Source organism: Echinops telfairi, unplaced genomic scaffold (assembly GCF_000313985.2).
Source record: "Echinops telfairi isolate 266 unplaced genomic scaffold, ASM31398v2 ScPeMD7_5868;HRSCAF=6743_0, whole genome shotgun sequence".
Lineage (NCBI taxonomy): Eukaryota > Metazoa > Chordata > Mammalia > Afrosoricida > Tenrecidae > Echinops > Echinops telfairi.
Genome location: NW_022109767.1, coordinates 18,132,276 through 18,148,126, shown reverse-complemented (window position 1 = coordinate 18,148,126; position 15,851 = coordinate 18,132,276). Strand labels below are relative to the sequence as shown.

The following is a 15,851-nucleotide window of genomic DNA, read 5'->3' as shown; positions in this document are numbered from 1 at the left end:
CAATATTGGGAGGGTGGAGGGAAGGTAAGGGAGAAAGGGGGAACAGATTACAAGGTCTACATATAACCTCCTTCCCAGGAGATTGGCAGTGGAAAAGTGGGTGAGGGAGACGTTGGATGGTGTGAGATATGACAAAATAATAATAATTTATAAATTATCAAGGGGGAGGGGGAAGGGGGGAGCGGGGAGGGAGGGGGAAATGAGGAGCTGACACCAAGGGCTCGTGTGGAAAGCAGGTGTTGTGAGAATGATGAAGTTAACCTATGTACTAATGTGCTGGACACAAATGATGTATGTACAGACTGTGATGAGTTGTATGAGCCCCTAATAAAATGATTATTATTTTAAAAAAATAAGGTCACTATGAGTTGGTATTTATCCAACTGCCACTACCAACACCAATTTTACTCCCAACTGAATATTTTAAGAAAGTTATCAGTTATGTCAAAGAATTCTAGGATTTGGAATCCATCATGCTCCCAGGTTCTGAGGACATCTGTTACCCTCAAGACTTCCAGCAAAATGATTCGATCCTTCCTTGAGAGGTCAACGCCACCTGAAAGTCAAAGCTGGCTTCACCTGCTCTGCCAACCACACCTGCTCTCCCAGCAGCTCACAGTGCTGCTGGTTTGGAACCGAAAACCGTGAAACACACAAGGTGTATTTCTCTTGCTGTAAAATATGAAGAGACCATGTGAGCACCTTGGGATCCACAATGAATTTAAGTGGAAGCTTGTGGAGGTGCCTGCAGCTTGTCCTCTAAGCAAACGACATACAGAATTCCTGGAACCAGGCTACCTTAATTCAGTATGACAGCTCTGTGGCAATAGAGCAGCCTCCGAAAAATAAAGCAAACATAATGCATCTTCCATGCTGGACATGAAAAAGAGTACAGTGCTTAAATGCTACCAAACCCAGGTCCCCTGGGCTCCATTCACATTACTATGATTTGCCAGGGCTGCTACTAAACTGAAGATCACAGATGGGTGCTGGATTTTCTTCTCCTATGTTCTCAGCTTTTACATAGACATAATCTGTTTTATCCCTAGATAGCTATTTTAAGATACCTTAAAATGCTTTATCATTTTCCTTTAAGCATATTTTTTTAAGTATTTAAATATATTAATGCCACTGAGTAGCTGAGAACCTATGTAATGATCTGACACTCTTAGAAAGATAGTTTGGCCCCATACACACAAAGATATTTAGTCATTTCTGCATGCACACAATTTTTCTTTATAAAACAAGAAAAATCTTTTTAAAAAATAAATTAAATAAAACAAGAAAAATCCGGTTCAGTACGGACTAAGAAAAGTAGCTGTATTCAATTTGATATATTAATACTAAATAATATGTTTACTTAAGTGAACATATTATCAACATTAAATTGTCAAAGAATAATTTGAATAGAAATGTTGGCATAATGGTAGAATCAGAGGCTATCCACCATGTTAAAGTTTGCACGTTTTTTCACTCCTCTATAATCAAAGTTTCACTTGAAGATCTGTGTGTTAACCGAAGCAACCTGATGAGAGTTTAGTGTATGATTCTAATATTTATAATAACAATAATTCTTAAAACATACACTAGATACAATGCCAAATTTTAAATAGGCACTACGTGACACAAAACACTAGATTTTTCATAGAATTCTTCTAGCAATTGAAGAAGTTTCATGCTGCAATGATGGATTTTTTTTAAGTTCCTTTGACATTAATGTTTAATTCTCTTACATAGAATTAGAAATTGCTCTCATGATAATTGCTTGATATTGTAGTATGGGATACCGTTGGTACTCCCTGCCACCAAGTACATCCTTGCCCTTTTCAAAGTATACACACCCTTCTCGTTTTTTAAAAGAATATCTTGGAGCAACTTTGGTGAGAAAATTGTCAGGGATACATTATAAAGTCAGTATGTCTAATCGCTTCTAACATAGATATTTATATTAAAAAAGATCCTAATCCACTGCCATTGAGTTGATTCTGACTCGTGGTAACCCTATAAGACAGAGTAGAACTGCCCATTGGGTTTTCCAAGGAGTAACTCTTTATGGGAGCAGACAGCCCCATCTTTCTTCCATTGATCTAATACTGGTCCATGCCAACTGCTGACCCAGCCACCATAGAATTGATCAACTTATACAACCAGAAACGGTCCCAATCTAACTTGATTTAGTCGCTCTGTGCCGACTGCCTTATCCACGTCAGTTTCAACCAAAGTTCAAAACACTGAAGACAAACTTTATCTTTGTCAACGTTCATCTTTAGGCTGTATCAGCAGAAAACATTAATGATCGACTGAGGGAAGACAAAGGATTCAAATCGTAGCACTAGGTTCTCTTTTGCATGTCGCTTAGGATTCTTTCTCTCTATATATAGGCATTTGTATGACTTTGGGCAAAGTAGTTCATTCCTCTGGATACCTCTTTTCCACGGTTATAAAATAGAATTTCCCACCTCAGTACAGTTTTGTGACAAATTCATGATATAATACAAGTATGGCTTTTACAACAGTGCCTGGCTTGTAGTAACAGTCAGTGACCCTTATAGTTACTGTTTTCTTGAGCAAAACAAGGATGCTGCAGCCTGGATCTGGGCTAAACATCAGTGTGTTTAACATATTTCCATTAAGCATAGTTTCACATAACTACATACACTACTGTGGCGCAGTCGTGTGATTACACACATCAGTGCACCTTAGAAGACTTGGTGAGCAAAAGGGCTTAATGAAATGAGGAAAGGCCTGGCTGTTAGAAAAGATGGGCTTGAATTCTTCACAGACAAATAATTCATGTGACCTTGAGGGAGCTTATCAACTTTCCTTCCTCTATAAATTGAGATAAACATTCCCATTGTATAAGATGTTTGGAAAGATGAACTGAGACCATCTAAATCACTACATTCAACTCACTGAAAACTAGCTACATTCTTAGTATTAAACTTGAATATAGTATCTTCATAAACATTCATCGAAAGTCAGAAAGCTAAAACAATATTTAGGAAAAAATGGTTTATAAGTCACTCACTCTCTGAATTAGGGTTAAAAACTTATTCCTAGATAAGCCAGATTATCAGAGAAATACCAAACTAAATCCTGTTTAGAATATCCATTATCAAATTATCCTATATTGTGATGCCAAAGACAATATTGATGGTCCTCATAGAAACAAGCCTTGTAAACCTTATCATTTGCATTATAATGAGGCTTACAAGAACATTTTTCATTACCATTACAGTAGCACTTTTAAGATCCCACAGGAGAAACCCCAACATGGACTTAGGACAGAAAGCAATAGTACTTGTGAATACTGGAAGCGGGAGGCAGAAATAAACTTACTATTTAGAGGTAGTGCAGCAGGCCAAGAATGCATTTCTACATTCATTCAAAAATATCCGTTGAGTACCTACAATGTGCCATGTACTCTGCACTAGGATTCAGAAATGCAACGTTAAACAAGACAGGCAGCATCCACTCCTCATAGAATTGAATGGTTGAAGGAACCAGTGATGAAACAAGTACTTATAAAATAAAGTGATGAGCCAGAACACAGATAGATATGGTGTGAGATAACTAGATAAAAACAACTGGAAACACAGGGAATCCAGGGCACATGATCCCTTTAGGACCAGTGGTGAGAGTGGCGATACTGGGAGGGTGGAGGGAGGGTGGGCTGGAAAGGGGGAACCGATTACAAGGATCTACATATAATCTCCTCCCTGGGGGATAGGCAACAGAAAAGTGGATGAAGGGAGACGTCAGACAGTGCAAGATATGACAAAATAATAATTTATAAATTATCAAGGGTTCATGAGGGAGAGGGGAGCGGGGAGAGAGGGGGAAAATGAGGAGCTGATGCCAGGGGCTTAAGTGGAGAGCAAATGTTTTGAGAATGACGAGGGCAATGAATGTACAAATGTGCTTTACACAATGGATGGATGTATGGATTGTGATAAGAGTTGTATGAGCCCCTAATAAAATGATTTTTAAAAAAAATTTTTAAGTAAAAAAATAAAAATAAAATTGATATCAGCAGCCAAAACAAAAATCCACCACCTTCTTGGACAGGCAAGGAAACTAAAATACAGTTCTGCTTAGACCGAAAGAGCTTAAGGGGTTTATAGAAGAACAATACTTCTGTGGCAATCAGACAGAAAAGAAATCAGAAAAGCACCAGACACAAGTGGATGGCAAAAGATACTGACAACTTAAGACTCTTTATATATGTCTCATCACAGCTTCTGTGTACTTTACAACCTTGAACTATTAAAATAAAGAGAATTAAATTATTTATAGTTCTCATAATGATACGGAAAATGGCAGCCAGAAGCCTTGGGTTTCGAATCTAGCTCTGCTCAGGAAGCTGTGTGAGTGAACTAGGAATAGATCCTGTGGAAGAAGGGACGGTACCCAATTCACTTCTGGGATTCTTCCCAGGGATTTATACTCCATCCGCGAACTTGCCCCCTCATGCTTAGTGTGATCATCACAATCGCCAATGCTTAACAATGGTCACTAGTGTATCATCACTTGACAACGGAGAAAAGTGAGGTAAAGAGAGAGGCAATAACATGTTCAAGTCCCACCGGGGGGTAATTCAAAACCAGTCAGTCCAGGGACAGAGCCCAGGTCCCCAGCCAGCACATTATCCCATTCTGCATCCAGGAGCGTCGTAAAGAAGCTCAGAAAGCACATGAGGGTTCTGAGCTGAAGGCCACGTTCCGGGATTCCCCTTCACTCTCCTGGAGACTTTCCGACATGAAACCAAACAGCATTGTGCTCTGACAAGAAAGCTGCTTTGTGCAAGAAAGCTTCAGCGTATAATTACCGTACCTATGTCCATCCACACATCTTTTTGCTCCAGTGTTTCAGATAAGATGATCACTAATTTGGTCACCTAAATCTAGTGCTTCAGCGTTTGTGTTCTGAAGTTTTCCGGGGCTTGCATTTGAAACTGAACTCAGCAATTTTCCAACTGTGAAAGTTGTGGCCAATTACATGTTTTCTTGAACAACCATGATTTGTTTCATCTACTAAAAGGACATAATAATGACAAGTGATGGCTGAGGTTATGTATAACATTTCAAAGAATGGGAATTCCAGAGCACATAAGCAGCAGAAGTAAAGAGTGTATCTGGAATACAGGAGAGTTCTGGGGACACTTCTTAGTATTTCATGCCTTATCAAAGACCACGGAAAAGTACAGCAATCCAATTCCAACATGAGTCCTGATGGCCCAAACCCTTCAGGAATGATGGTTTTGGTCACCCACCACGCAAAGAGATGACCGGCTGAGGTGCTTGCTGAAAGCAAAGGGAAAATGGAATGGGTGATTAAAAGGCAATATAAACATCAGCTATAACCACATGGGCAACTTCAGAAGCAAGGCTGTAATTGTATCCTTTGTGTGTGTGTGTGTGTGTGTGTGTGTGTGTTTGTACAAGTATAAAAGTATATACATGACAGTATCTTGGTCATCTTCCCTCCCTTATTCTGTTATTTATGTAAACAGAGCTAGTGTGCTTTCCGTTGTATGGATGTCAGTTGTATTATGTTATGCACAGCATAACTTTAGAGATTATATAAGATTTCAGAAGATGTGTATAGGTGCCAAGTTGATAAGACGTTGACTTATGATAGTTATTGCTATGTTTCAACTTGGCTAGGTTAAGATTCTCAGTGGTTTGGTATATAATCATCTTCCATTTGGTGATCCAATGTGAACAGGAAATCGGTTTTAAAAGGAATTTCTTTGGGGGGTTACCTGATTCCATTATACATTGAGGTATCGCAAAGCTCACCTTCTCTAAATGCTGCATCTAACATCATCCTCTGACCTCTAGTTCTAGGGATGTGAGCGAGGATTCTCAGATCTGACATGTAGACTTGGGGATTTCTCAGCTTCTGCAGGCCTATAAGCCAGGAGCTTGCTATTTACTAAAAAGCTGCTGATGTTTAGTTTACCGGCCCCTGCTACTATGTCAGTCAGAAACCATCCATGCTATGCCTCTAGAATCGTATGAGCCATTTCTTTAAAAGAACACTATCTGTCATCTATAATCTGTCTGTCTGTCTAACTTCACTGGTTTGAAGTCCAGAGAACCCAGTCTAGACGTAACACCTACGTCAGAGAATTGAATTGAGAACAATAGAAGTCAGTGCATACATAAAGTCTATGTAGGAAAGAGTAAGGGCTCAATTAAAATTAGTTTTGTTTTGTTTTGTATTTTGGTGGGGTTTTTTGTTTGTTTTGTTTTTAATCATTTTATTGGGGGCTTGTACAACTCTTCTCACAATCCATTCATAGATCCATTGTGTCAAGCAGATTTGTACATTTGTTGACATCATCATTCTCAAAACATTTTCTTTCTACATGAGCCCTTGGTATCAGTCCATTTTCCCCTCCCTCCCCGCCCCACTCTTCCTCACCAACCCTGGATAATTTATAAATTATTATTATTTTCTCATGTCTTACACTGTCCAAAATCTCCCTTCACCCACTTTTCTGTTGTGCGTCCCCCAGCGAGGGGGTTATATGTAGATCCTTGTGATCAGTTCCCCATTTCTATCCCACCTTCCCCTTCCCCTCCTGGTATGGCTACTCTCATTAATGGTCCTGAGGGGTTTATCTGTCCTGGATTCCCTGTTTCCATTTCTTATCTGTACCAGTTTACATCCTCTGGTCTAGCCTGATCTGTGAGGTAGAATTGGGATCATGATACTGGGGGGAGGGGGAGAGGAAGTATTTAAGAACTAGAGGAAAGTTGTATGCTTCGTTGTTGCTATACTGCACCCTGACTGGTTCATCTCCTCCCCGCCACCCTTCTGTAAGGGGATGTCCAGTTGCCTACAGATGGGCATTGGGTCTCCACTCCACACTCCCCCACATTCATAATATGATTTTTTGTTCTTTGATGCCTGATATCTGATCCCATCGACACCTTGTGATCACACAGGATGGTGTGCTTCTTCCATATGGGCTTTGTTGCTTATCAGCTAGATGGCCGCTTGTTTATCTTCAAGCCTTTAAGACCCCAGACACTATATCTTTTGATAGCTGGGCACCATCAGATTTCTTCACCACATTTGCTTATGCACCTGATTTGTCTTCAACGATTGGGTCGGGAAGGTGAGCATCATGGAATGATGTGTTCTTGCATTGAGGGAATACTTGAGTAGACGCCCAATGTCCATCTGCTACCTTAATACTAAACCTATAAATAGATGCACAGAGATCTATTTCCCCATCATCATATGTACATATATTTACATATGAACATGCCTGTTTTGTTTTTTACCAGCTGTGATAGTTAAATTTTATATCAACTTGATAGTACCTATGTGGAGTACTGGATGAAGATCAACCTCCTTGCAGGTATGGCCTTTTTATAAGAAAGAGACTGGGAATGTATCTCTCCCTTGTCCTTTACCTTCCTTCTGGCTTGGATTTTTTTCTGCCTCCAGGGGTGGCCGTAGGTGAGCCGCTGACCCTGGGAGCTATTGGCACCCTGCCATGCTCCCACCAGCCTTGGATCCGTGGAATTCCGCACCCACTGTCCTATGATCTCCCTGCCTCTCCCTTCACCTTTCTGTGTCTTGGGCCTGCAGCTAAGTGAATCTGGGGAGGACTGCGGTGAGCATTGAACCTACAGACTTGAGGTGGACTAGGCAGGGGTGCCTTCTATAAAATTACTCTTTGATATGAAGTTTTGTCATATATATATGAGTATCACTGATTCTGTTCCTTTAGATAATCCAGCCTAACAGAACCATATGTGTTCTGTATAACTGCCTCAATTAACACACACACACAGTTTACAAAGGAGAAAAAAAGAGGCCTTCTTACTCGGTTCTGAACTTGAGTCATCAAAAATTACCTTTGGATCTGAGACACCTAGATCCAAACAGGATAAGTAAGGAATGCCAAATCATTCTAATAGCTCAAACTTCCAGGGAGTAACCGTTGGAAATACAGTTTGGTTCTCATTTGGTGAAAAGGGTTTTAATCAACTCCCACCTAGGTGCCATGAGAACCTCCGTGAAATTCCTAAATGTTATGCAGCCAGGACATAAGGGAGTATTCTTTAAGTTTATTACCACTCTGGGATTACTCTGACTTAGAATAGGCTTGACAGCAACTGGTAACTAACAACAACAATAAATATTGTAAAACTGAAGCGTTGAACGGTTTTAATATGGACTGGCTCTGGACATATTTAAAAGATCCCATCTGTTGAGAAAAGATAACACACTTCCTCCTCACTTTTGAAAACTCCCAGTGAATAAAATTCGACTTCCTCCCACAGAATACCTATCTCAGAATATGCCTGCTTGTCAGCAAGTTCTTACCCTCCATTTTTGCTTCCTCTCCTATTCCTGTAAATTGCCGCTGGATTTAATTAGATTTAATAAGCCACTGGGAAGTGCAGCAAGGGACACAGGGAGCAAAGATTACAGTGTGGGCTTACTCTTGCGTGGTGACTCCGGCACTTCTCGGGAACGCTTACGTCCTCCCAGAGCTGGGAACATAAAGAATGCCAAGTGTATGGAAAGACAAGCTGCTGCTGCTGCCCAAATGTGAAACGTGGGTGGGGAAAATGTTTTAAGAAGAGCTTGCCGGAATAAAAGAGAAAATCAACCAGAACCTTCCGACAGCTGCAAGTAAGAAAGCGTGTGAAATCTGTTACCTTGGGTGACCCCTCGTTTCCTGCCCACTGATGGCAGGGTCCTGTTGAGACCTAGGATCCTATCCAGGTGGAAGGCGAACACCTCACTCATGTCCAAGGGCGGCTTGAGCAGACCACAGGCACTGGAGCCGCAGTGGGGCCCCGAGCCCGATGTGCTCCTCCCCAGCAGCAGCAGCAGATGCGCCCCGCGCCCTGGGGATGCAGGCTGGAGGCCTGCCACGGGGCTGCTGGCCAGCAGGCGCATCGCACGGATGTCGTCTTTGCTCAGCCACGCGGGGGCACGCTCGCTGTAGATCCTGATGCTGCCCTCCCTGGTCCAGGGCGCCCGAAACTCCGCGCGCGCTGCTAGCGCTCCAGCATCCAGATCCAACCTCCAGGGCTGCACCCCAAATTTGGCCAGGCTTCTTCCCTGGGGGTACCCAGGCTCTTTCGCGCCTGGTGTCAGGGCAGCTTCCTGAGGCTGGAGGGATGGGCGCAATAAAAGGTCCTGCCCAGGGGCGGGAGGTGCGATGGCAGATTTCTTCCTCAGCTTCGGCTTCACTGTGCCTCGGATATTGGAGGGCTTGCTGCGCTTTGCGCGGAGGGTAATGTACACCACGTTGGGCTGCAGGGGGGTGCCATTGCGCAGGGATTCAGGAGAGGTCAAGGGACCATCCAGAGGTACCTCTAGGAAAGGTGCCTGGACGGCGTCGGGGCTCCAGTGTTGCCCCTTCGCTGGTGTCCCTCTGTGCCGGGGAGAGGCACGCCCCACCTGGCTGACCAAGAAACCCAGGTAGATGGCGCAGGCAGTGCCCAGCAGGAGATTCCTCCGGGTCCTGGGGCGCCGGCTGCTCCAGAATTGACACAGCCGTGGGATGCACAGCGAGCAGATGAACCAGTTTCTGAGTTGTCGGGGCTTGTCTGGGCAGCTCATTGCTCCACAGCATCCACATGTTGAAGAGCGTTTAAAGGCTGCCGTTGACTCCGACTGACATGATGCATGCTTTCCTGACTTGGACGGACTTGTCCGCTTCGGGGTCGAAGTGGTCTCCAGGAGATCACCGTGGGAGTAAAGGGTCGGTCACCGAGTTGGCCATGTTTCTGCCACTTGGCACAATAGATCTTTGAAAATGTAATCAGCCTCCCCGGGAGACGTGCAGCTTGTTTCTGGGAATGAATGGCAAGAGAGTTAAGTGAGTCACGTGTCTCAAGCAGTACTTTTTCTAAGAGTAATGAGAAATAAAGTTACCATTTCCTTTCATAAACACCATCACAAAATGCTTTTTTAAAAATCAGGCGACAACAACAACACAAGTTAGATGAATAGCTTCATATTAAGTTCTAAATAGTGAAAAGAAACCGCACAACTCAAGAATATTTTCTAACTTGTAGCTCGTCATAGAATTAGGTTCCAGAGAAAGATCGTTAAAGTTTAAAAATGCTCTGGCTTGTCCTTTTTAAATTCAAAAATAACTGACAAGTAAAGTAATAGATACTTTTTAAAAAGCACGTTTAATTTTTAAACTCATGCATTAGTTAATTGAGCATAAATACCAAGTGTTAGCATCCAAATTAGATAATTTTCTTAGCTAGTCGTGCAAATTTTTCTTCAGACATGTTCCATTATCTTTCATTCAGTTTTAGTAAAACATAAAGCCATAAACACCCATATATCGTGTAAGCAGTTACATTTACTCAAACACAGGCATATCAATCAGACTTTTAAAAAATGCCTTTTTCTTTTCAGCAAAGTAAATTAAAATAAACTAAATCGACTTCTAGCTCCATTTTTTCACATTACTAAAAAGAAGAAGCAACTTCACTTACACAGCTGGCCCCGTGCGCGGCTCCGGGGAGAATGCCGTCCTGCTTGTAATCCAAAGAACTTTTAAAGGCTGAGGCATGTACGGTAAGTAGAACATATTTCATGGTCAAGAGTGTTCCTCGTCTCAAGTATTTCAGTGCTGCTGTGAAAGCTCCCTCAAAAACTACTGATTGAAAAGCAGAGCAGTTACTTACAAACTGGCTGCTGATAACTGTTTTTAACCATATCCTTTTCTTAATAGTTTAAAACATAAACTTCTATTTAATAAATTCCTGGCGAGGTGGGCAAAAAAAATAAAAGCACCAAACCGTGTTCATTCAAATTAACTGTTCACTTCATTGTAACTCCTGGGAGCCCTCTAGTGTCCTGTTTGCTCACAGACTGAGAAATGTCGGCTTCAGGGAGTGTTTGCACTGCTTGGTGGAGCCCCCCAGCCCCATAGACATACTGTGACATGAGAGGTGGCACAGCCCCTTCCACCCATGTCTCGGGGCTTCCAGGGATGCTACTCACCTTTACTGGTTTGGCCTCATACAGAGTAACATTTGTCTTCTGAGAAGATAAGGAAGGCTTAGAAGTTGTTATGAAAAGGAGGAAAGAGTTAACGCAAATGAGAAAGAAAATAGCAGAGTAAAGTAAGGGTTCACTTAGATAGGGATAGATCTGCAGTGTGAAGTAATAGTGCAACCGTTCACCAGTAAAGCAGCTGTGGATCCCTTCTAATAGGAAGTGGCTTTAAAAACTGCTTAGTAATTGGCTTAAATGGTTTGCACAGAGGCAGGGAGGGGTTGATGGCCTCGAAGTCTCATGTAGGCTTTCTACATTTGCTGCTGTGGCAAGTAGAATTAGGAAGCAGGAAAATGACAGGACTTTTTTTCCCCACTCTGGCTGGAAAATATTTTCTGGGGGGAGAGGGTGGTGGTAAGAAATTAGTACAGCCTATTATCTTAACAATACTCCATTTTTTTAAAATCCCAAAACCGAAGAGTGAAGAATTAGATCATATCTAGAAGAAAATTATTAACTTCCCAGTGACTAAATGTGAAAATGTATAGAACTGTTACATCAGTACTCTTAAATGCAAACCTTTCTTCCTCAAAATCTGCTCAATGGAGGGAGGAGAAGGAATAATTAATTCCAATACTGATAGTGGTCTTAAAGTATGAATGAACACCTAGTTCAACTTCATGGGTTTTAGTGAAACTTTGTGAGAAGTGAGGAATCAAAATAGTTTTCTATAAGCTCTTGAAGCATACTTTCATAGCAGAGTTGTTTTCCAGATAGGAAATGTAATTTCTTAAGTAACAAACCATGGTAGAGCTTTGTTTTTTATAACTGTGTTATTATTTTCATAGATTCAGAAGACTAACAACCTGGACCTTTCAAAATAAAAGCAGAGGCCAGGTAATAATGTTTAAGTGTTTCTAAAGCAATGTTTTCCATGGAGAAACATTAAAGAGGTAGGTAAGAGTTACTTATGTTAATTTGTTTGATCCCTCCACCTTCACCCTCCACACATATACAAAAATATACATATCCTTGCATTAGGTCAGAATAACTAGACAAACAAATCCAGAGACACTCATATGTGTGTAAGAGAGAGCTTTATATCAAAGAGAAAACATCCCAGCCAAGTCCAGATCAAGTCCATAAGTCTGATATTAGCCCATAAGTCCGATATTAGTCCATAAATCCCTCTTCAGACTCACACAGCACAAGCAACGATGCGGAGTGCAGGAAGATCACAGGTTGGTGGGTTAAAAGTCTTGTGAACCCAATGCTGGTGGAAGCATCTCAGTGCTGGCGTGGGTCTCCATGTGGCTCCTCCAGGTCTCTGAGTGTGGCTTCTCAACAGGAAGGTGAAGCAGAGAGAGAGTGGCACTAATAGGGACTCAGCAAGTCTCCAAGTGGCTTAACAAAAAGACCAAGGCAGAAAGAGAGAGAGAGGAAGTTCCCAGAATTCTCATGAGAAGGTCATGCCCACAAGGAGGCATCATCAGGATGTGCCCTGATAGACTCCTCCCCTACACTTATTTATCAAGTTGACGTGAAATTGAGTAACTATCACATTTCTTTATTAGAAAACTACCAATTTATTGGCTCCTCTTATAGTGATACTAGGGATGAATTGGTAACAAGTTGCCATTGAATTGCTTCCGACTCTTGGTGACCTTCTGTGTGTGAGAGTGGAATTGTGTTCCACAAGCTTTCAAACTGTTGAATATTTGGAAGTAGATAGCCAGGTGTTTTCTCCTAAGAGTCTTTGGGTGGACTCTCCCCACCAACCTGTCCATGGTCAGTGAATGCAAACCGTTGGCACCACCCAGGGATCCCACAACAGCGATTCACAGAGGCTAACATGTACAGTGTTCAGAGAATGGGCCCAATTAGGGAAAGCCTAGGACTTGAGTTCTCTGTCATTTTCTCTTTGCATGACCATGTTGAGCCTAAGTGTCTTCTCTCCCAGGAGCCAAGGTGGTTCAATGGTTAAGTTAACCAAAAGGTTAACAGTTCAAACCCACTAGCCACTGGAGAGAAAAAAATCCTGGTCACCTGTCCTGAACAGATTATAGCCTAGGACACCCTTTGAGGAAGCCCTGCTGTGTCTCACAGAGTCACTGTGGGATGGAATTAACTCTGCAGCACACAACAAGAAAGGGGAATCATATTAATAGCACGTATCGGTTTCTTGGAATGATTGAGATCATGATTGATCATTTAAAAGATTAGACAATGTGCTTTTAGTTCCTGGATCCATGTCGGACTTCTCAGAGCTGACCTCCTTAGGACTTTTGTTAAGTCACTGTCAACGCATCTTGAGGGTTGCCTGTTATTGTTTCCTCAGCCCCTTGCAGGGCTGGCAGCTCATTGCACTTTGGGGATTAACATCTCTCTAGATACTCTTCTTTGGGCAGCACTCACAGTGACCAGTCAACCAGTGCCCTCATTTGAGATTGTAAGTAGCGCCCACTGGTGGGCCTATGGAGACAGTCCCCCTCCTCTGTCCCAATGACCATAGGCCATGCTGTTGCATGACTTCCCTTGCCATGGGGCCACGCCTCATTTTGGAATATGAGAAGTAGCTATCTTTTGTCTCATGCTTTATGTTGTAACTGAATGAAATGAATCTATTTCTGGCATCAGGTGATATGAGAGCTCAAGAAAGAATTTTAGTTTGGTTTTAGGAGGGAAAAATATCCACCAAATCCCTTGCAATAGAATGAGCAATGACTATTGGAAAATGGATTGTGGCAGATGCAGTTAGGTTAAAATTTAGCACCCTATCATTTGATTTCCCTTAGGATCCATTTACATTTGTTCTAATTTTTAATAGTTCTTCCTTTTTGATGGAGGTTTAAATCCTTTTAATTTGATTGTAATTAGGTATTTGTGTGTTTGTTTGTTTTCTGTATATGAAATCCAGGATAGGTAAGTCTACAGAGATAGCAACTGGATTAACGGTTCCTTGGGAGAATGGCAGGAAAGGTTGTGGGGAAATGGGGAGCTAATAATAAGGACTAGAATGAAGACAATGTTCTAAAATTGATTGCCGTGATGATTTCATCACTCTTCTTTGAATTGTGATTGAATTGTATGATATGTGAATCATATGACAATCAATCGGTTTTCAAAAAAAGAATGAGCAATGGCTTGAAAAATGTTTGGCATGATGCAATGACAGGATGCACATATAACATTCAATATTAGTTATTGTTGTTATTATTAATGGCACTTCATTGTTATTGTGTCAAAGAGAATCATAATCCTCGGGCCTAAAGCATTTTTCATGTCTAACACAAATCTATGAGGGAAAGAAAGTGCAAACACATATATACTAAGACACAATAGTAGGCCCATCAGTGTAACTTGGGAACTTTTGGTGGCTTTCCAGTGTCAAGAATAGCGATGGAGAAACAATGAGTGGAGTTGGAGACCTGAGTGGGGTTTTAGTTCTTAGCCAGGATGGTATTAGAAATGCATGTTCATTTTGGAAAAATTCATTGACTGTACATTTATGATTTCTACACTTTTCCTGATACTTTTCCCTTTTTAAAAAAATACCTTATTTTTACACTTTTCCCTGCAATGGAATAAGGCAAACCCAAAAAAAAGTCAATGCCTTTGAGCTATGATGTTGGCAAAGAATATTGAAGTCTGCAGACTTCCAAAAGAATAAGCAGCTCTGTCTTAGAAGAAATAAAAATAGAATGTTCCTTAGAGGCAAAGATGATGAGACTTCCTCACACGTATTTTGGACACATCACGAGATGAGTCCGTGGAGAAGGGACATCATGCTTGGTGAAGTAGAGGGACAGTGAAAGAGAGAAAGACGCTCGCCAGAACGGATTGACAGCATGGCCTCAATGACAGGCTCAAACAGAAGCACAATTGTGAGGCTGGCTCAGGAGCAGGCAGTGTTTATAATTCTGCAGTATGTGGGGGAGCTGTGAGTCAGCACCCGCTCCATGGCACCTAGCAACAACAACAACAAGCAATAAAATTCAAAAAGACAATGGGCAAACAGGGATTCATTTCATAGTCTGTGTGCTTTATATGAGCATAGCAAAAATCTTTGAATCCAAGAGCAACTAACCGTCTCCCTCTCCCTGCCCTGAGATATCCCTGAAGAAAAATCTACAGCCATGACAGTCTGCTGCTGCTGAAAGGTCATGACCTTGAAAATACCATGGGACCAATTTACTCTGCATTCACAGTGGTCACCATGTGTTGGAATCAGGCCCATTCACAGCAGCAGGCCTTGAATATCTGTAAATCTATGTAGAAAAAAAACATTTACATATTAAATGTTGCATCTTTTTTTTACAGTGAAGAATTCATGTTATTTTAGTCATTTGAAAAAATAAATTTAAAAACATTACATCACTGATTTTTTTTTTAATATATGGATGCCTAGGCATTGCCCATTCCCCCCCTCCCCCAAAGAGAGTCTCAATTAGTTGATCGGGGGTAGAGCCCCAACATGCATAGATTTAAAACATTCTAATGTACAAGGCTATAATTCATTACTCTGGGAGTTTAAATGCCTAGTGCCAGAGGCAAATCAACACCTTTTTACAGTAAAGTGATAAGTATTAGGTTTCAGTGGGAGTGAGATAAATCTGTAAATCCTTCAAGCTTCCCATTGACAGATTCAGATGTGCTAAAAGTGTGTCTTCTTCAAGTTGGGAGGACTCCAGGGCCAGGTAGGATGGTGATGAAGGTTCCAAACTGCCACCTCCCAGGACTCCCACTCGCCTGCTCCTGTCAGGTATTCTGTTTGCTTCCTTTGTGGGCTCAAATTCTCCTACCTCCTGAGAGCAATTCTGACACTGGCCGTGAAGCGAAATGTCTAAGGACTC

General features: G+C 41.7%; 1 protein-coding gene across 3 annotated transcripts in view; it reads right to left on the bottom strand.

The window, feature by feature from the left end:
* The window catches only part of GASK1B (golgi associated kinase 1B), a 61,729-nt gene extending 50,664 nt beyond the window's left edge, over nucleotides 1-11,065 (bottom strand). The window contains exons 1-3 of one of the 3 annotated variants that reach the window (XM_045295781.1): nucleotides 11,005-11,065; nucleotides 10,494-10,654; nucleotides 8,688-9,833 (exon numbers count right to left, since the gene is read on the bottom strand). In XM_045295781.1, coding sequence (XP_045151716.1) covers nucleotides 8,688-9,600 — 913 coding nt within the window. In that variant the 5' untranslated portion in view covers nucleotides 9,601-9,833; nucleotides 10,494-10,654; nucleotides 11,005-11,065. Of the gene's footprint in view, nucleotides 1-8,687; nucleotides 9,834-10,493; nucleotides 10,725-11,004 lie in introns of those variants that run through there. The other 2 variants (XM_045295783.1, XM_004708734.2) reach the window with 2 other exon arrangements.
* Between the last annotated feature and the right edge of the window lie 4,786 nt (nucleotides 11,066-15,851).